The following is a 22865-nucleotide window of genomic DNA, read 5'->3' as shown; positions in this document are numbered from 1 at the left end:
AAAAATGAGTAAACTGTACTCAAACCTGTGAAAAAAAGTTTATTTAACTTATGCGCAAATTAAAGGACAAGTTCAATATTTTACACTTAAAGCCCTGTTTTCAGATTGTTTATGATGAAATAGAACGGTTTTGACTGAAATTTCGACATATGCTGCTGGCCCGAGAATTTTCGGGTTGTATCACCTCCCACCTCTACAATGGCTGCATAGGTGCAGTGGAACAATCCTTCCTAAACTAAAATGCATTAAACTTTCGTTTACAAAGACGTGAAACTCACCGAGTGGTCAGGGGTGTTCACTGATATGCTCACACAAAAATCGCTGGAAAAGATGCTTTCCAACAGGTTTTATCGTAGTTTTTGTCCAACTCCATTGACTTGGATTAGATATGCTGTGAGGTACGGTATTACTCCGCGCCGGGAACTTTGTTTGTATTCTTGCAATTGGCAAAGGTGGATTATCACCAGCAACTGGGCTGGAGTGTCTATTATTCAAGCTCTCAACGGAAGAATATACGGGTGTGAGGCGTTTGGAAAAATAGGTCCACAAGTTTACAACGAATGCTAAAACAGCTGTTGGAAAGCATCTTTTGCAGCGATATTTCTGTTAGCATATCAGTGAACACCCCTGACCACTTGATGAGTTTCACGTCTTTGTAAACGAAAGTTTAATGCATTTTAGAAAGGATTGTGTCAGGAGCAGGAGATGGAAGAACCCAATTGCAGACGGCGTCGGGGTAAACAGAAAACACTTTAATAAATACACCAAAAATAAAGCCCACGTGGGGGCAAAATCACACTGAACAAGACACTTTACTAATGGACAAACTACACTTGATAAAAGACTTCACACTAACTGGACTTGACTCGTTTAAACACTATTTTGACACGACTTGAGCAAACGTGAATAGTACAAAATAAAACAGTACAGGACCAAGGACACAAAGGGATTAAATAGCAAAAACAAGATAACAAGGGAGGAACAGGTGATGGGAATAAACTAATGATTAAACAATTAACAGAGAGAACAAGGGGGCGGGGTAAGGAGACGAGACACCGAAGGCACATGCCTCGAAACACAAGATCATGGGCCTTCACATAAGACATGGGACTGTCAGAACCCAGCCATAATGAAAAGACATAATATTAAACAGGATACAATGGCCGGATCCTGACAGATTGTTCCAGTGCACCTATACAACCATTGTAGAGGTGGGAGGTGATACAACAGAAACCGAAAACTCCTGGGCCAGACATGTCCAAATTTCAGTCGAAACCGTTCTATTTCATCATAAACAATCTGAAAACAGGGCTTTAAGTGTAAAATACCGAACTTGTCCTTTAAATTTAAAATTTGCAAACAGAGTCATTTCAATACCACAGCAAAATTTTAGCAAACACTGCAAATAATTGCAAACTTTTTGTGGTTGTGATGAGCTTAATGGCATTCAATCTGACAGTTTGGTTGAGGAGGCTTTTTAGTTCCCAGCATGCTTTGCATGAGCCTGCATGAGCCTGCATTACGAGAGCATTTTTTTTAATAAAGTGATATTTTATGTGGTTTCCAGTAAGGAGAAAGACCCAGTAGTGTTCAACATTCATTTATGTTGGATTTTTTAGTTTTGTGTTTACTGTTGTTCGCAAGTGTAGTGCCTGTGATTAGGCTGTAGGTCGGATATGTGTTGCTTTATCATATAAACAATAAATGTGTGAAGTAGCGATGCACCGAATCCAGGATTCGGATTTTTGACAGGGTTCGGGTTCGGCTGAATCCAAGATTTTTTTTCCACCGAACCCTAGGCTTGCACTACGCTGGTCGACGTCACGCGGCCGTTGATTACACACATCGGGTCTTTTGCAGCGATTTTTGTGTGAGCATATCAGTGAACACCCCTGACCACTCGATGAGATTCACGTCTTTGTAAACGAAAGTTTAATGCATTTTAGGAAGGATTGTTCCAGTGCACCTACACTCTAAAAAAACAAACGGTGCTATATAGAACCAAAACTGTTGCTTTGGATCGTAATCATAGAAGAACCGTTTTTAGTGTTATATAGCACCGGTGAAGCACCGGTGAAGCACCTGTGTAGAACCATATAGGTGCCATATAGAACCACTATAGCACCAAATATGGTTCTACATAGCACTATATGGTTCTACACAGGTGCTTCACTGGTGCTTCACCGGTTCTTCTATGATTACGAGCAAAGAACCACTTTTGGTGCTATATAGCACCGTTTGTTTTTAGAGTGTATACACCCATTATAGATTTGGGGGCTGATACAACAAACACCCGAAAATTCTCAGGCCAGCATCGTATGTCAAAATTTCAGTCAAAACCGTTCTATTTCATCATAAACAATCTGAAAACAGGGCTTTAAGTGTAAAATACCCAACTTGTCCTTTAAGTTTATAACTTTACGTTTATATTTTTTAGTTAGTAGAACTTATCCGGGTTTACAGTGTGGCACCATAAAGTGATTTTGCTGAGCAGAATAAATAAAAATATTTTGTGCATATGCATAATTATGTTCACTTTAAGTATAAAACATATAAAAAGTATAAATTGTCATAAATCTGAGGCCACGGCCCCCAGTTTGAAAACCACTGCTATAAAATATCCTTTTTAAGCATACATACAGTACATTAGATAATAATCACCATCCAATAACAGTTTTGTCATAATAATAATAAAATGAACTTTGTTTCTCATTGTTTCCCATCTTTATTTTTTTTATATCAATTTGCCTCTCATGTATAAATTTGCATGTCACTTCTCATTGTGAGCGAGCGCCCTGCACATCTGTGTCATAACGTTGACTGCATTCATTCTCACTATATGCGTAATTTCCTACAGCACTGCTGCCAGACAGACATCTAATAATGACTGATGATGGGTGAATTCTGCTTACACACACACACACACACACACACACACACACACACACACACACAGAGAGACTCACACACACAAATGTACCTGTTGCAGATCTAAAGTAATAGTGACGTAATGGTACTCCATCCCTTTCTTGATACTGGGACTCTGCCACCAGTTGTTTGTCCCGTCGATGGCGTACTTAATTGGATGTTGCTCTGCACACATGACAAACACATCATCACATCACTCTTCTTCTTTCTGTTGATTGGTTTACGTGCATCTACAGTAAATTACATGACAGTGAAACCCAGACTGTGTGAAGGAGGATTAACAGCAGAAATTATACTTGATCTGAATGTTTTCTACACATCACATTTATTATATTGCTTCATAATTAGTTCATATTACATCAGATGTACATATAGCATACATATCTGTACCCAATAGTACACATTATAAACATTTTAAAGGGTACTGCCCCAGTGACAGCTGGAGTACATGTTTTGACTATTGTTTCTAACAGTGTGTGAACTATTGTGTGATCCATGGGAACCAAACTCACAACCATTTGCACAGCTGACACCCAGTTACTGAACATAAAGTTACTTCATTTGCATAGTTCAACTTTTCTCAACTTGTATTTCCAGGGAACAGAGTAAAACTACTGTACAGAGCTTGAATCTTTTTAAGTTTCTGATAAAAAGTTTTGGATAACATGAAAATTCATCAAGCTCTTTTATCACAAGAGATCAAGGTAATTTAGCTATAACACATCGAAACGTCTGTAAGGCCTTATATTAAAGCACGGCAAGACATAATACAAAAGAGTGTGTCCCTGTTGGCTTTTACCAATGTGAGCTGAATAAAAGCCTCGACCGAAGATGCTTTTGAAATACGGCACTTCTCTAATAAATTGATATGCTCACATGTTTAGTGCTTGTCAAACTCTACTCTCAGATTCTTAATCAGGCAAAAGATAATTAAAGTTGTGCGCATACTCATTTATTTGACTGAATATATTCTCGTGTAATTTATGAGCGAGATCTAGGTTTCATTTAAGAGATCTCCGCCACTGTTTAAGTCTCATCCCTCTCTTTCATTTTCTCTAATGATATGTTATATTAATCACTGTCTGACTCGGCGCGTGTGTGTGTGACTTTTGGGTATTGCAGTGTCTACGTATTTGAAGAGCGATCTGATTAAAACATCTAACTCATTACTGACTGAGGTCTCTGGATGACAGCGTTAGATTTGTTTCTCTAGTGACGGCTTAAACCCGGTGAGTCACCACATGTTTTATTGAGACCTTTGAAACGGCTCATACAGATCAAATAACATCACGTTGATACCTGGAGGATCGGGCAGGTATCCAAAGGTGACCAAAGAGGGAAAGATGAATCATGTTGGCATTACATTTCATAAGGGCATCAACAACAAAAAGTAAGACATTACACTCTGCATTCAAATATAGGGGAGAGCAGGGCACAAAGTAATGCTTTTGGGCTCTATCATTAAACAAATATTTGAGTTAGATAATTTTTTACACAATCAACACACACATATATGCTACAAATGAACACTTTGGGCTCTATCATACACCCGGCGCAATGCAGCGCAATGCGCGACGCAAGTGTCTTTTGCTAGTTTCAACCCTGCACAATTATCATTTTCACGTTTAGCGTCACGTTGTTTAAATAGCAAATGAATTTGCGCCCACTTTTGCGGCCATGGGTGTTCTGGTCTGAAAACGAGGTGTGTTCAGGCGCATTGTCTACTAAAATATACTACGCCATTGACCAACAAAAACCTGCTCTAAAGTCTACAGTCAATGGCGCAATATGTTTTTTGTTATTTAAAGAGCGCATTATAAACAGGACGACAACGCGGGTTTGCTTATCACATAGTACATGAATGTGCAGCAGCACAAAAACGCTTTTAAATATGAAAGATTAAAGGATTAAAATGTAAAAGATTATTATTGAGTCTCTTGGACATAAATGAGGACCGATTATGAGACGTTAGAAGGCGTAAAGAGCTGCTTGACCTGTAGCCTGGTACAGTAAATAAATGCTTTGCTTTAAACAAATGCATCTATTTTTAAATGTTTTTAAATGCTACCTTACAGATTTATTGTATATGATGACTCTGTACATGTGGATATGGTGGGATGAGAAACATTTTAAGTAATGCTTTGTAAAAATCCCATCGCGCTGTTCAAGTGCTGAAACGCTTCGTCTCTCTGCGCGTTTGTAAATTCTTTATCTCTTGTTTGTATTTTTAGAGTACAAACCTTTTCTTGCATATTTGCAAATTATTTTATGAGATTACAATGATTATGTAGGATATCAATACGTCTTTTAAAGGTTTTAATCCAAAAAAATAAAATTTCAATAAAAATGAAAACAACACATTTTTAAACATTATTCTTAAACTGGGGATCTTCTTCCTCCGCTTAGTTTTTCAGTTTACAAAGTCCGTCATCTAAATAGGGATTAGACAAAGCGCCAGCGCAACTGGCTTTTAAAGGTGATGAGAGATAAGACTCTCATTGGTTTAGTGCACGTTACGCCCAAAATACTCCCATTACTCATTAGGAAAAAATGAAAAACCCTTTTCGACCATGCGCTCGGCGCACAAACCATTGTTCCCGTCGGTAAATTAGCAAAAGTGGCATCGGACACGCCCATTTAGACCGTGCGCTGTGCGCTTTAGACAATGCGCTTAGATCATTAAAATAGGGCCCTTAAAATTTAAGTGATGACACAACATAATATTAAGTTGTATTATAATGACAAAATGTACACTTTTGAGGGAACAAATAGAAGAAACGTATCTGATGGGTTCTGTGTTCTTTACCATTCGTATTTTGACTCCTCAGGTTACAGACTCTGCACTGTGGGTTTTTCGCCGGTTGTCCTGGTACATGTTCCACTAGTTTACAGTACATCTCTGGTTCCGTCTCTCCGCATGTTGCATTGGTACTGATCTCTGCCATTGAAGCCAGATTCAACACCGCTGGGAAAAGACCTGCATGAACACATAACAGTATATAACATTAATGTCTGGATTTTCTGCTTGTTAACTGACACAATAATGTTCTCAGTATCACATTTAAATATTGTTATTTTAAAAACATGTGTAAGGTAACTTCATTGTAATGCAACAGGTGTATCCAGTGCCATTTCAAAAGAATTTGGACGTATTTCACAAGATGGCTAATCCGTATTAATTCGTACAACCACATTTTTTACAGTGTACGCTTCACTTTAAGGCCGCGGTGTACTTTTTTCCGCGTCCGGCTCGCGCGCATCAGCGCAGCTTTCCATGTATTCTCCCAGCGGCTATACGCGGATGGCCGCATTCGACATGTACGCAATACAAATGATTTTTTATTCAAATTATTTCTCTACCAGGCCGTCAAGGCAGCACTGATTTGGTGACATTTACAGTACATTAAAACATTTAGGAAGAAAAGTTGCTGATCCACCATTGCACACACATTTTAGAGCAAACAACAAGAAAACAAAGAACAGAAATCAAACACTATGGTGACGAAAATGCTCTACAGTTTCTGTTCTTGAAAGAAGTAAAAAAGAAAAAACGATTGTGTGTGTGCAAATGCTGTCTATTACCTTTGTGTAATGGTTTGTATTGGAGTGTCCTGTCTAAATATTTCCACACGCATGCGCTGTTGTGGGTCTCAAATTTTGGGCTGCACGCGGACGGTCCACATACATGACCAAAATGACATCATGCGGACGGCGCACATACGCGGACGTATACCTTCGGCTTTAGCCACAGTGATGTTGGGGTTAGGGTCGGGTTTTCATTAATGTTTTTCATATTAATCATGCATTTTTGTACAATTTGCTTTGTACGAATTCATACCAATTAGTCAACTCGTAAAAGAAGGTTTCAAGTCTTTTTACTCTAGCGTTCGTTGAGAGTTGAGAGACCATGCGATAGTATCTTGATGTTATTTATTATTTTATCTTTTTTATCTTGTGTATTAACTCTCTCCCCGCCATTGACACGTTTCTCGTCAATTAAGAGAAAACATTTGCATAAAACGTGTTCCTGATGAGTTTTTATGTTAATCTGTAATACCGCAATTATCCACTAGATCCAACTGAAGCAAAAAATAATGTACTAATTTTAAACTCTTTTTTTTAAATACCCATATTTAAGAGTTTACAGTATAAGCAGAGAAAAAATATATAAATAGGATGGAACAGTTTTTTCCCGTTTTGTTTGTTTGTTTACTGTTTGTTTGAAAGCAGAGGGTCTGTTCTTTCATTTGATATATTTTTATTTTTATTAGGGCTGTCAAAATAAACGTGTTAATAACGCGTTAACCCAAATTCATTTTAACGGCACTAATTTTATTAACGTGCGTAACGCAACACGCAATTTCTGTTTGACCCACAGCTGGATGAATTGAGACGCAGCAAGTGACCGGCGCTGTCTAGATGAGTCGGATCTTTTCATAAAAATAACAACATTAAGCTCTCGTCTAGCGAATCCAATGCTCTAAATGGTTGTTAAACATCTAAAATGCACGTTTTCTGCGTACAGTTTTCTTTATCTGCACGTTTTCTGTGTGTTGTACCGCCCCAAATCCATATAAAGCAAAGATGCGTCTTCTTTCACTTTTTAGTTTTGTTTTTAAAGCATTCAGAAATTATAGAAAACAGACTGCAGAGGACTTTCTTGATGTTAAAATAATTATTCAAAGAGATAAAGTTCGGGATCTGATTGGTGTTAAAAGAGTTATTAAGAGTGACAAGGCTCAAAAGCGATGTCTGACGCAGACGTCTGAAGCGCATGCACACAAACGCGGGAGTGCGTGACCCTGTTATATATAGACATCTAACACAAAATAACAGTTTTAAAAATATCCGTTTTGACAAGAATTCACGCAGGTATGACCTATAATCTGTTATATCTGAAGTGAATGTTTGGTTAACTGTTGAGGAAATGTATCTGTTGTGTCATTATGTTAAACCCTTGCATTAGCCTACAGTATCTTAAAGTGGTCTGTCTCAATGTCAAAATTAAACAGTAAAAGAAAAACATATATGTAACATAGTTTTTTAATAGAGAATGTTAAAATACAAATGACACATTTCTGAAAATTTGCTCATCCCAACTCAATTTGCCAGCACAGGTCACAAATGATGCAGCAGCAAACAGAAATGGAGAAAGAACAAAGTCTTCTAAAGGCAAAAACATTTATAAAACTATGGCTGATGGTTCTGTTGAAAATGTAAACAGGCTGTTGTAGACATACATTTGCATATAGCATATATATTGACCAAACCCATGCTGATTAGAGCATTAAAAACTTAAAAAGTGTTACATTTAGGTAAATTTAGAACAGATAAAAATGTGCGATTAATTTGCGATTAATCACGAGTTAACTCATGAAATCATGCGATTAATCGCGATTAAATATTTTAATCTATTGACAGCCCTAATTTTTATATATTGTTAGAAGAAAATTTTCCTGGAAGGTATTTTGTGAAACTTTTGTGGAAATCACAAAAAATGCTGGCAGGCAACTTTCCAGAAAAAGATAATTGTGTTTAGCTGTTAATTGCTATTTTTGTGCCTTTTTAAAACTGTGAAGCACTTTGGGCATTTGAAATTTCATTAAAATGTGCTATATAAATGAATACAGTTGAAGTTAAGACAAAGTTGAAGATCTAACTGGTGTATCTGTAATTTGATTTTCTGTAAAATGCATTATTTTTTTCACATAAACATGCATTTTTATGATTCACTTTTACCCCTGTGTCATTAGGGTTGGGGTTTCATTATTGTTTTTTCATATTAATAATGCTTTTTGTACGATTTACTTTCACCCCTGTGAAGTTGGGGTTAGGGACAGATGGGTGGGGTTTCATTATTGTTTTTTGTATTAATCAAACATTTTTCTATAATTTACTTCATAGAAATTTATAGTCAACTTGTAAAAGATACAGCTGTAAAATGCACTACTTTAATATTCCAGTAATTTATATTACAATAAAACTTCACAGAATTCCATTTCAAATTTATCTATTTCAAAATGAAAAATGTATTTAAATAAATCTCCAAAAGCTCTTTTTAATGTAAACCGGCGTTATCAGACAATTCACCAAACAGTTAGGATTAACCAGTCAAACTTTAAATGACTAAAATCAATGAATATGCTGAAATGGTTTAAGTCTTTGCATCTATTAGAACTTCTGAATATTTTTAACAAACTGAAGATTTAAATAAAAAAGAGAGACTTAAAGTCATCAATTTTTTTATTTAATTCTCCCTTGTTTCCAAATGCAACTTCTGTTATATCAAACATGTCCAACATCAAAATAATACAGCAACAGTTGATTTAATTGTTTAATTATTAACGTAGACCTCTTTGTGCTGTTTGAAAGTTCATTATTGGCCTGCGTCTGCTTTCATGAAACATTTGTTAAGTTTCGGATGTGAAAGAGAAGAAAACTTGAAAAGAACATGATTTTATTACAGCTCAAGTTAAAAGAGAGAGAAAGAAAATGTCAACCTAACAGAGCAAACAGCAAAAAAATGCAACATTGATTTTAGATTGGGCTAAATCAAAATGCCAAACATGTGTTGTATTGCTTGACAGCTTTTTGCATATATGTAGATGCTTTTTCTGTATATTTATTTTGTAGTGTATTTGTAAGAGTAAGCAATGCTGGTTTAAATCAAAGACCAGAGCGCTTGATCTCCTAAAATGACTTCCAGCTGCACAGACAGATGTTCAGCAGCAGTTCTCACAGACTGAAAGAATCTAAGACATGCAAACAGGACAAAAGCAAAGGTTCGTCTCACTAACTCTCACACAGATTATGTGCTATATATCTTGTGTAATGCTTCTGCTAGTGCTGTGCTTTGGCTGTAGGGATTATGGTTTTTTTAACACTGCACTACATTCAACAGATCCTGGGTTGGCAGCTGGTAACTCTGCACGGATATTTCCATGTTAAATATGGGAAACATTTGTAGAGCACAACATGCACATGTTCCCAGGATACAGAAGAGAAAATTCTGGCTTGAAGGTTTTGAAATTTGAGACAAACAAACTCAAATCTCAGAATGTTTTGAAATGACAGACAAAAGACAAAGTTCCTCATGTTGCTATAGAAAAATGATAAAAACAGCAAACAGCAGAGAAAGTTAAAGGTGCCAAAGAATGCATAAAGATAATATGTTGAATTGTTCTTTGGTATCTACATTGAAGGTATGTGACTTTATTAAGTGCAATGATCCAGAACTATCCTTGGATTTGCCTTTAGAAGTAGCTGAAATTAGTAAACAGACCTTATGTTTGAGCCTGTATCAGATGAAGATACAGATTTTGAGGAATAATCAATTGTTTGGAGATTGCTAATGGATGTTTCTAAGTGGTAAGTTTGTGTTTTTTCAGTATGGACCTAAAAAAAACGTAACTGTAACGTCAATAGTAGAACTTCAGCCTAAACACTAGCATATAGCATTAACTAGCATATAGAGCCAACTCAGCAGTCACAACTTTGTTTTTAGCACTGTAACAACTTGTTAGGGCCGTACACCTCGACTGTAACGTCACAGTCGGTGTTATGTTGAGATGTTGCACAATGTTGCTACAGAAGAAGTTGTTTTAAATAGGAAAAATATCAAAACTCTTTGGTCATTTTTGAGTGCAATGCTAATGGTCTAATCAGCTATGCTAAGCTATGTTAAAAGTGGTAGCGCCAGACCCAGAGATCAGCTGAATGGATTCCAAAACAGTAAGAATCAAATGTTTAACTCTAGGGGAGCTGGAAAATAAGCATATTTCCAAAAAGTGGAGTGCCACTCCCTTTACTTCAATGCAGATTATATAAACAGGCAATATTTGTTTTCGATTATAAGTAGCTTGTTGAAAAGCAGACATTTCAGGCTTTCTTTGGATATGTGTATCATGTTTGCGTGATGAGTATTCGCAATGTTTCAATTGATTTTTGTAACGTGTTTTGAGAGACAGCTGGCGGAGACAGAAATGTCTGGATGCGCACCCTGTTAATTTTCTTTATTTGACAAAAACACAAAGATCTGTTGTTATTGTGAATGTACACAAATTAAAGAAGACCCTTCACAGTTTTAAATGATGTCAAACACGTAAGTGTATGATTATTAAAGGGATAGTTCGGCCAAAAACGATAAACCCATGATTTACTCACCCCCAAGCTGTCCGAGTTGCATATGTCCATCGTTTTTCAGACAAACACATTTTCGGATATTTTAGAAAATATTTTAGATCTTCCAGTTGAATAAATGTAATGTTACGGGGTCCAGCCATAGTCCACGACCTTCAAGTCCAAAAAAAATGCGTCCATCCTTCACAAATTAAATCCAAACGGCTCCAGGATGATAAATAAAGGTCTTCTGAGGGTAATCTGTGCGGTGTTGTTGTAGAAATATCCATATTTAAAATTTTATTAACGTAATTAACTACCTTCCGGTAGCGCCGCCATCTTAGACTCAGGAAAGAGTATTAGCGTAGTGTACGCACTTTTCTTAGTGACGTATGACAAATTCGGATGGCGGGGGGACAGAGCAGCAGCAGAGAAACCTCTGTACGCTGCGTAAGCGCTCATCCTGAATGCGGATGAGACTAAAATGGCGGCGCTACCGGAAGATTACTCAAAAATTTGAATATGCAGCCAACACTTTCGTCAGGAAGATTTTGAGTACTGTTTTCAGCCCAGTTTTTCGGCAGACTCAGGTAATGTAAAATGGTATATCATTTGGCTTAGTTGTTGCTTGTTTTGTGTAACTATGGTAAAAATACTACATAGAAAGTTATTATCATGTTGTTGTTATTATAAACATGAGCAAAGCAAGCTAACGTTAGCTCATCCTGTGCAGCTGTCAATCAAAGAACTTTAGCATCTACTGTCAATCATCTTGCCTCAAGACCCGCCCCCATTTGGAACGTTCAGAATTATGTAGTCGTGCTTTTTTCTTCGTTACTGTTGCAGTTAAAAGCTTAATTTTTTTCATATGGAGTCAGTACATTTGATGGCAGCACTACATATATGTCATGAAATATAGTGTTGGAGCATAATGTTGTTTTACAACAGATAAAATAACAGCATACAGGTTCACTAAAAGTGAGTAAAAATGTGTCTTTGGTCAACTATGCCTTTAAACTTTTGCGCTTCACGTTTTCAATGTTTGAATTTCTGAAGTGACTCTTGTATTTTGTTCACAAAATTATTTAGGTGATTCACTCCTAAACTCGTGCAGTGTGTAGATGTGAATGTATGACAGTGAACAGAGTCGTCCGGTGAGGACATAGCTCAGGGTCAAAGCTCTCGGCCGGATCGATATCAGAGCTCATTTCTGGTTCATTCATATCCTGACATTGCTGCATCTTCAGTCAACCTGACAAAACTGATTATTCTTTCATACGGCGTCAGGAGCTGTAAGCTGCCTGCAGGCCTCGCATCCCTTTTCACAAGATGAATTTCTTCATCCCTCTCCAAAATCCTCTTCATCATCTTCTGTTCATTTATGACCAGCTGTTTTGGGGCTGGACTGTCAGTTCACACACAGCCTGATGAAAATGTTTCACCTGAGACCAACAATCCCTTTAGGATGAAACCACATTGTCATCGTGAATCAAGGCCAGTACATAATAAATCACTCAGAGAGAAAGCTGCCGCCTTTAAATGATTGCTTAATCATGTTAAGATATTATTACTGGAATACAAAACAGATATGACTGATTAAGAGGATGATTTTTTTTACCTTGAGCACATGCACCTGTGAAACGTGTGTGTGTGTGTGTGTGTGTGTGTGTGTGTGTGTGTGTGTGTGTGTGTGTGTGTGTGTGTGTGTGTGTGTGTGTGTGTGTGTGTGCTACGCTATCCCAGTCTCAAGGCAAGTCGAAATATTTGATTTATTTATGCGTATTCATGGGGACATGTTTTACTGGGTTTTTTTTGTGTCATTGACCAAAAATGTATTTTTCGTGTCACTCAGCATGAATTTCTATAAATAGTTTTTCATGTTTGTAGCACAACTTTCTTTTTCATGTCATTTTATGTATTGTTTTCTAATTTTTTTCAATTTTTTACCATTGTTGCTTGGGGTTGGGGTTATAATGACTTTCTGTTACATTTCATCTTAACTCTTTTTCACAAAAGTTTATTGCCTTCCAAAAAATGTTCTTCTTTAAATATATAAACATACAAATATCAAATGAAAGAACAGACCCTCTGCTTTAAAAAAAATTTTTCATCCTATATGTAATACACTTAACCAGCAATAGTTAGCCTGTCCGGAACCGAGCTGACTAAAACCACATTACTGTGTGACACTTGTTTTCTATGTGAACGGCCCCTACGCTAATAAGATTTTGTGTCTCTCTCCCTGTCTCGTCCTTGATCCCGAGGACGAGACAAACAGATCCAGTTCCGGTACATGTGAAAGTCGGCACACAACTGATCTACTAGCTGTTCTTCAACGTGATGTCCAGCTGATGCCTGACCAAAGACCACCGGCAGAACCCGCTTAATCTCCGCTTAATCTCCTTCCGTTTCAATGTGTATATATATATATATACCTCCCAAGGGTTTTTTCCTCCTATGACTTTTTTTACTTCCCCGGCTAAAATTCCAGGGTTTTTTTCTCCTAGGGGGTTTTTCAACCCGGGGAGGCAGCCTTTTTGGGCTTAACTTCTATACGTTACATTAGTAATACGTTTGTTTATAATATTGATTTATAGCCGTAGCAAATTTAACTGCTTGTGCTATCGTTTATTATGTTGTGCTATCTGTCGATTTTCTGTGCTTTTCACTGCATCTATTATGTAAAGCTGCTTTGATACAATTACCAAATTGTGAAAAGCGCTATATAAATAAAATTGAATTGAATTGAATTGAATCCTACCTTTATTTGTTTTCTTTTTATTACCTCTCAATTATGGGTAGGTTTCTTCAAAAATACCAAATTTTGAACAAAAAGATGAGATAATTGCATTTTTGTGAATTACTTTTGATAGAGCTCAGATTCAGAGGGACGATCAAAACATACACAGAGTTTGAACTGTTTGCCCTAAGGGGATACTTCCGGTTTTATAAGTTGCTTAAAGGAATAGTCTACTCATTTTCAATATTAAAATATGTTATTACCTTAACTAAGAACTGTTGAATCATCCCTCTATCATCTGTGTGTGTGCACGTAAGCGCTGGAGCGCGCTGCGACGCTACGATAGCATTTAGCTTAGCCCCATTCATTCAATGGTACCATTTAGAGATAAAGTTAGAAGTGACCAAACACATCAACGTTTTTCCTATTTAAGACGAGTAGTTATACGAGCAAGTTTGGTGGTACAAAATAAAACATAGCGCTTTTCTAAGCGGATTTAAAAGAGTAACTATATTTTATGGCGTAATAGCACTTTTGGGAGTACTTCGACTCGCCTGAAAAGTCCGCTCCCCTTCTCACTCTCATAATGGGAGAGGGAGGGTGTTACTGCGCAGAGTCGAAGTACTCCCAAAAGTGCTATTACGCCATAAAATATAGTTCCTCTTTTAAATCCGCTTAGAAAAGCACTACGTTTTATTTTGTACCACCAAACTTGCTCGTTTGCCGCGCGTGGTCATTGTGCTTTTAAACCGGCTGCGTTTGCAGCGCATATGGCGCAGTTTAATGTTAATGCTCTATGTTTATTTACAATTAACAGCAAGACAACTAGCAGTGATTGTGCTTTCAGGAGAGTTAGTAGATTAACATGGGAGGATTTGAACTTGAAAAGCGGGGCAGAGCCTTTCCGCGGTTAAAACATATTATGGTCATTCATGTTTATTTGATTCTATAAATTAAATAGAAGGAAGAGATGATTTGAAAGGTAAGACTTTGTTTAATATGTTTAATCTCAAAAGTAACCAAAAAGTGCCCTGGTCTCTCCTGTATGTCAGCGCGTTGTCAGTGTCTGCACCGCTCTGTATTTTTCATTGCGTGACGTGATAACATGGTGGGGCGTGTAACACAGACTGTTGACAATTGTATTTAAACATTCTTTATGATATATATTTTTTTTAATATTTTAATAACACGGTTTTGTCGGTTATAGAGTTCTAATGACGGTGTTCAACTATAACCGTCGGTCTCACGGTTATATTATAACCGTCACACCCCTAATTATGCAGTGCCTGAAAATAGTCCCCTGCTATTAAAAAGTAACCAAGGGGACTATTGTCAGGCACTGCGTAATACTGTATCACTACGAAACTCAAAAACTAAAACTTAAATGTACGTTTTAAATAGGAAAAATATTGAAACTATTTGGTTATTTTCTAATGGTCTAATCAGATTAAATGGATTATGCTAAACTATGCTAAAAGTGGTACTCCCAGACACGGAGATCAGCTGGAAAGATTCCAAAACTGTAAAAATCAAATGTTTAACTCTAGGGGAGCTGGAAAATTAGCATTTTTTAAAAGTGGAGCAGTGTTTCCGCTAGGATTTTTTTCAGCTGTGGCGGCAGGGGGCGCCCATTATGATTATAAATGTAATTTTTTTATGTAGAACATAGGCTACAGTAAACTAACATGTATTTTTTTATAATTTTCACGGTGTCATTTACTTTTCATTATATTTATAGCATATTGCTTTTCTATGTTTGATCTAAACTGTATTTTCTTAAAAAAACGTTACATAGCTAGGTACGTAGTTCGGATATTTCATAGTTTTAATGTAGTGTGCATTGCAAGTTCGTCCTCGTGTTTAGCGTACAGAGCTGTTGCAAAGTCATGCAGTCCTGTTTGATAATCTGCACCGCTGTGATTGACAGAACAACCGACCAGTTATCCGACATCAGCAGCAATTTTATTTCACACCCGTACCATTTGACATAAAGACTGTGACCCCGAGCCGGTCACACCGCAAATCGCGCAGTTAAATATAAACCTTTACCGGTCTTCAGACAGATCTTAAACACAAATAAGCACGGGACATTTAAAAACGAGTCGAATTTTGGTCTTGGATGTTAGACCCGCATTTTACTCTTGTCTATTGAGTCCCGACCTGCATCTACAACACAAATGAGACGTGAATAGCCTATTACACCCGTTAGATCAAATATTATGCGGTTCACCCAGCGGGTACCCCGACCCTGCTGTTTCGTCTGAAAACAGATAAAACAGTCTCACCTTCTGCCTCAAGTTTCTATTACCAACGTTCTTCTCTTCCACGAGAGTAATGTAAGTTTTCTTACAAAGAGATTCGACTATTAATGTCTTGCAGTCGCATATAAGTAGTATTCAGTATTTAGCCTTTTGTTTTTGGACAAATATCTTATCATTTAATGTGAAACTTTGTGAGTGTCGATCTAAAGCACAGAGGATTGATTGACAGCTGAGCGGTCAGCAGCGCGCTACTGCGCTTATGTTAGCCTATATTCTGAAAAACTAATGACCAGATAAGTTGATAATATGAGTACAGTGATTCCAAATGAATGTCCAAAAAACTCGTAATATGTTAAATCAAAAGTTTAATAATGTCTTTTCTCGCAGCCCTGCGCTGTGTTGGTGTAGATATGCGCCGGTGAACATCATATGCGTGATGACCTTGCAGCTTAAATTACCCTAAATTTATAGTCGTAAAGATAAAAGTAAAACAACATTCGAAACTTCAAATGATGTATTTTTATTTGTGTAAACTCACAATAAGGAGAAAACCTTGTGCTTATTTATAATCATTAAAAACATGACGTGCTTTCTGCTGCTTTGGTTTTAGAGCGCGTCACAAAAAAAGAACAGAAACTCAAATACTTTTTTATTCGTTTTGTCAATTTAATAATTATTTAAGTGCAACATATTTCGTATAGGCTTATTTATTTTATTATTATTTCTCAAAACAGAGACGTAGCTTAATAATCCTCTGTTGATTTAAATCTATTTGTGCATGAAACTAAACCATGGAGGAAATTATGATATTTTAGGAGATTTATTTATAAATGAGTGAACAACGCAAATCCAGAAAGGAATTTATTTCTAGACAGCCAGTCTCGCAGAGCGGACATTTCGGTAGCTTTTTTGTGAGCTGCCGCTGTGGGTTTTGTCTAGAAGGGATACAGCAAATGCCGAAAAGGTAAGGATTAGATTTGGAGGTAGGATTATTAGGATGAAAACAGCGGTTCTGGCTAAATTAGATACAAATACATCCTACAATCGTGTGAAATTTTGTGTTTAGAGTTGGGTTTGGTTAAAGGATTAGGATAAAACAGTGCTCATCCAACGAGATTTCGTTTGCTGTATCCCTTCTATCCACAACCGCAGGCGTGGCGGAGATGTTTTAGGAGTGGCGGGCCGCCACGGTTGAATGTATATAGCGGAAACACTGTGGAGTGTTCCTTTAAAAAAGGAAAGACAATACATAAAATTACTTGAAAAACAAATTTGCGCTGAGTGACATGAAAAAGCAGAAAAGTGTGTCCATGAACACAAATAAATAAATGAAATATTTGGTGACTATACCACGAAATGCCTTGAGGTAGAGTTGGTTAGACAGAATGAAATACTGGAGGTGAAATTTTGTGATGTGTATTTCTCTTCTTGTTGTTTAAAGGCCTGTAAGTCACAAACACCAGTACTTTCCATGGATCAATTCTGTGATTTCAGGTTAGAAGTAAAGTGTCTTTTTCAAGAGCTGAGACTAATTAATCTTTGTAAATCCTGGTATGAAAAATCTGTTTGTGTGTGCTTCACCTCTGTCAGTCTGTACTACACATCACCATGTTTCCATGGTAATAAAATAGGAAATAGCACTTATAAATGAATAATTCTTTAATAGAGACTAATGACACTTGTCATTTCCAATCCAAGGTGTTTTTATTCCTTTTTTCCTTTTCACAGTTTTCATCACGTTTATTATTCTGAAGCAGACTGACACGGGTTCTGTTGGTTTTGGATACAGTTCACAGTAACACACATGCTGCCTCGATCTGTTTTGATTTCATTATAAATGCAGGACTCAGAGCCTTTAGTGTGTAATATGAGAGATGATCAGGGCACAAGCAGAGCTAAAATCACTTTCAGAACATCCTTTTCTATTGCCGGCCACCATCTGACTGCAAAAACGATTGTGTTGTATCATTTTCTGTATGGCGTGTATAGCTATAAATCAAGTACTCACTACACATCATCCACACTACAACTTAATCTGACCAAAAACTGTGACCACAGCCAGAACCAGACAGACAACAACTAGCCATAGTTTGCTTTTATGTGCTTTGAATTCTCCTCAGAGAAAAGAAGACACACAGTGCTACAGGACTTAAAGGTGCCAAAGAATGCATTGTAATAATCTGTTAAATTATTCTTTGATATCTACATAGAAGGTGTGTGGCTTTATTAAGTGCAAAAATTATCCAGATACAGTTTTTCATGTCCACTTACAACCCTAGGATTTCCCTTTAGAATGAAATGGTCATGAATAATAATGTTGAGCTCTGCTCTGATTGGCTGTTTCTCAGAGCAGCTAATTTCAGTAGCTCTGTGTGTGTAAACAGACCTTATGTTTAAGTCTGTATCAGACGAAGATACAGACTTTGGGGAAAAATTAATTGTTTGGAGATTGTTAATGGACGTTTCTGAGTTGTAAGTTTATATATTTTTTTCAGTATAGACCTGCAAAACGTAACCGTAAAGTCAATCGTAGAACCTCAGCCTAAATGCTAGCATATAGCATTAACTAGCATATAGCACTAACTCAGCAGTCACAACTTTGTTTTAGCATTGTAACAACATTGTACAACTGAAACCTCTGGAAAGCTCATGTTTTAAAATAAGATGATGCTTTAAGACAGAAGAAGAGGTGAAACGTTCCTGATTTCTGATTTCTCCTATTTATTTTTTATCTCTCTTTCTCTCTTCTGCTGTCTCTCACCAACCACCAAACAAAAGACAAATGAACCAAATAACAGCAAAAGAGAGTAAATGTTCAATTAAACTCATCGTCTCATTACCATTAGTCTTTGGTACGAGCGCATTGTAAACAATCTGCTCAAATCTTTCTTTCTCTCTTTTTTTTCTGTGCATGTGTCAGTATATCGACAGCATCTCTGAGCAAACGCAGCACATCAGTCATCACACAGACCTGCTATACACTGACATAAATCTGCCCCGGATAATAACCTGTCTCCATCACACCCAAATACAGAAGTGCAACACTTCAAATATATCCATACAGAAACCCAGAGCCGGCTTTTATTTAGCAGAAAATACTCGGATATGTCCACTGATCCAGAACTACAGAAGTGGCAGTCTTTTCTACATCATCAATCCCAGAAATTAAACTGTTGCCTACAATCCGTGTGTTTGTTGTAGTCCAAGAAAAGAGATTTACATTGGAGAAGATAACGCCCATATTGTTTATTTTGGGGTTTGTACCTTTGCGTTGTTAACATGTACTAATACACACACACACACACCAAAGGAAATGTAAATCCGTGAATCAGATAATTGCTGCTCTTTAAATAGTTTACATAAGTTTCAAGAGTTTTTTAAATTATTTTTCACCATTTATTTGTAATAAGTTAATTCTGTGTAGATTTGAAGGTAATAAATACAGCTGGTATCTCTGTCCACTGTCCACATTATCTCACCTCAATAAAATGGAGTGTTTGTTTTATAACTTGCCATTATTTGATGGTTTTATGATATGAGTTGGGAAGTAAACAGATCTACTGACTCTCCCTCGGGGCACATGACAACATCCTTTCCTCCCATAAACATTACAGATCACATACAGGATTGGAGTCTGCGTAGCACACACACAAACACAAAGGGCACAAACTGTCTAGACTTGTGTTTTTTTACTCTGGGTTCATGACAATCAGGTCAGGAATTCACACACACACAAACACACACACATGCACGCGCGCACACACACATGCGCAGCTGTGGACACACAAACAGTTAAATAAATGAGCCAAAGATGCAATTTGCCTCTGCATTGGAGCAATACCTTTTGGTTTATTCCTTGTTCTATCTAGACCCCTAAAATATTGCACATCCCTAAGACTGTGTGTGAGGATTTTCTGCCGAATTTAGGCGTTATTTAGGCAGGATGTCATTCACTTCCTAAAAACTATAGAGTCACAAATGAGACTGATAATGGCAAACAGCTGTTTTCAGCATATACTTCTATGTTCACAGTTTACAGCACATTTACTCAAGCACTTCTATGGAACGGTACTGTATATTCGGGAGGTGTGTTAAATCTGTACACTTGACTACATAATTCAAAAGAGTTAAATGAAAACACGGCTAAATATGTCAGCAGATCACAGCTCTGTAAACCCCATTCACACAGCACACAAAATTGGCAAGAGAGGCATCTGTGTGAACACAAACACGTCCTGTAAATGATCTGGGATCGTTTCCAAACAGAGGACCTAGTAACATTGCCGTAACATTTACGGAAAGCATTCCGTGTGAACATGAGGCAGAAACAATGCCGTAAGGGGCATACCGTAGTAAATACTTGTATATGAGAGACGGAGCTTAAAATATGGATATTATAAATATGGCAGTTGCTATGAGCAGATGACCATGAAGTCTGCTTTACTTTCTTAGACTTGCACCTTAACCGTTGCGTCTCTTTCTCGTCTTTCTGATCAAAAATGTTTTTACTATGAGCAAATGTCGCGTCAAACTAAATCACTTCAACAGAGCACACGTCACTGATATACACGCGGATTTTGTCTTAGGTTGCTTAAAGTTCAGAAAATTTTACCGCTATTAGCATTATGTGCGAGAAGTGCTTTCTTTATTTGGCAACGCTGCTCCTTACGCACGCCTCAAGAGACTTCATGCGAGAGACCTGCTACTGCATAAGCATAGAGCGAGAGAGAGAGAGAGAGGGAGAGAGAGAGAGAGAGAGAGAGAGAGAGAGAGAGAGAGGGAGAGAAAGAGAGAGAGGGAGAGAGAGAGAGTTAGCCACAATTACTTATTTACATTCCACGGTATGCACGGAATAAAAAAATCTGTTACATTTTGGCTGTTTCTCAATTCCAAGAATGCAAAGAACGGACTTGCGTTCTGGTCTTGCCAGGCGACCTTGGAAGAACGACCTCAGAAGGTCGCAAGAACACAGAACGCACTTGTGAGAATTGAAATGTGTGCGATCTTCCTGTTGGTCACCTGACCTCCCCAGATTTCAGCGCGCAAGTCTGCACTCGATGCATCCTCGATATCAAGAACACATTCGGGTATTTTCATGCGCCTGTACTTGCGTTCTTGAGAATTGGAATTTAACTTCGACAGTTTATGATGACGTAGAGCGAGAACACAAGGACGCAAGATCGCTGAAGAACACATATTGGCCCTGTCCCAAATGGCACACGGACTTGTGGTCCTCTTCAGAGTCCACACTTTGATGACCTCATGTAGTGCAGACTTTAGGGACCTGTGATGCGAGTCCACGTGGGTGCACCGGAGTCGTATTTTGGGACAGGCTCGAGTGTCACGCCGGAAATAGGAAGAGAAGTTGCCAGTCAATGTGAACTCCTCCCTTCCGTCGTCTGATTGGTCTGATTGCTCTGGTTGCTCTTTCGCAAGGACTTCTGGGTTGGTAAAGTGTGTGAAGCATGCTGCAGTGCGGGCTTCCTCGAAGACCACTTCAAGGGGGCGCTGATTAGCACACTTCGAAGTGTAAAAAATGACAGATGGGACACCCTACGGACTCGTAGACTAAGCGAGCACGCGCAATTTAAGGCCACGAGACCGAAAGTCCAAATGAAGTGCGCCATTTGGGACAGGGCCATAGAGAAACAACCTTTATTTCACGGTAACAGAATATACGTCATATTCACCAGCCCTATTCATGATAGAAAAGCGCATAACGCGCTCCTTATGATCTTTTCATAAACTAAAGTGCACGCACGTGGTTTCTCAAATGAGACAAATCAGGGATAATTAGATAGATAACTTCAGATGCTGTGGAAAAACCTACCAGGTGCAGGACTTTAAATACGTCACATGTCTATACGAGATCTTTATGGTATGTGTGCGAATGCAAGCACAGATTCTGGACAATAATTGGAAGTGTGAATGACCCAAAAATCAAACAATCCCGGAAAATCCCAGACTTTACTCGTATTTTTCGTAAACTCTGTGTGTAAAGTGTCCAAATGTTCCCATCAGAGATAGAGAGAGCTAAGTTTGATCAGACCTGATCAAAACTACAGCGATGACAAGCTCAGGAAGACCCATAATCACATTCATCTGTTTCATCATCAAACACAAACATTTCAGATTAATGAGGCTCTACAGTATGAGACCATCAGTTTATTATCAGCAGAGTCTTAAACTCCAACACTTCCCTTTACGTTTATTATGATAGTCAACAAATCTACCAGGATTAATCAACAGTTTTGGTGATTACAGTAAAAAACAGCTCTATAATGAATTAGTTTTGTATTTTACTAGAATTTTTGTATAAAAAAAAAACTAGGCCTACTTTATCAAAATGATTTGAGCTCAAATGGATTGTGATGTGTGTGTGGCTACAGGGCTCATGTAATGAAAACAGATTGAGTTTAAAATGATCTTGTCTTATTTTATGTGATAAATAATATTTTTCAACATTGTTGATAATGTCAACTATTCATTTCAACCCTACAATGATTTTGTCATTCCATTTGTATAAGAAGAGACACAATCACATGTTGTGTAGTAGGATTTAAAACTAAAACTATGGTACAGTATGAAAAAACCTGATGGATTTTATATTGTCTCACCTCATTGATCATTTGATCAGCTGAATATTGATCACTTTGTGTCAGTAACCACACTGTTCCTGGTCTGTGCAATACAATGAATCATGTTCAACTGTAAATAAAGCATTTCTACAATATCAAAACACTTGCATTATACTGTATTGACTGTGCAAAATTTTGGGTATTCGACAAAATGAACAAATCCCTAATATGAAACTTACG

The 22865-nt window shown here is 37.5% G+C and overlaps 1 protein-coding gene across 1 annotated transcript in view; it reads right to left on the bottom strand.

Moving 5' to 3' along the window:
• lama2 (laminin, alpha 2) overlaps window positions 1-22865 on the bottom strand; it is a 238298-nt gene that overhangs the window by 176970 nt on the left and 38463 nt on the right. The window contains 2 exon segments of the mRNA XM_073855781.1: window positions 2981-3093; window positions 5735-5905. Coding sequence (XP_073711882.1) covers window positions 2981-3093; window positions 5735-5905 — 284 coding nt within the window.

The sequence above is a fragment of the Misgurnus anguillicaudatus genome, chromosome 18 (assembly GCF_027580225.2).
Source record: "Misgurnus anguillicaudatus chromosome 18, ASM2758022v2, whole genome shotgun sequence".
Taxonomy (NCBI): Eukaryota; Metazoa; Chordata; class Actinopteri; order Cypriniformes; family Cobitidae; genus Misgurnus; species Misgurnus anguillicaudatus.
Note: the sequence above shows the minus strand (reverse complement) of the source record. Positions and strands in the feature narration are given on the sequence as shown.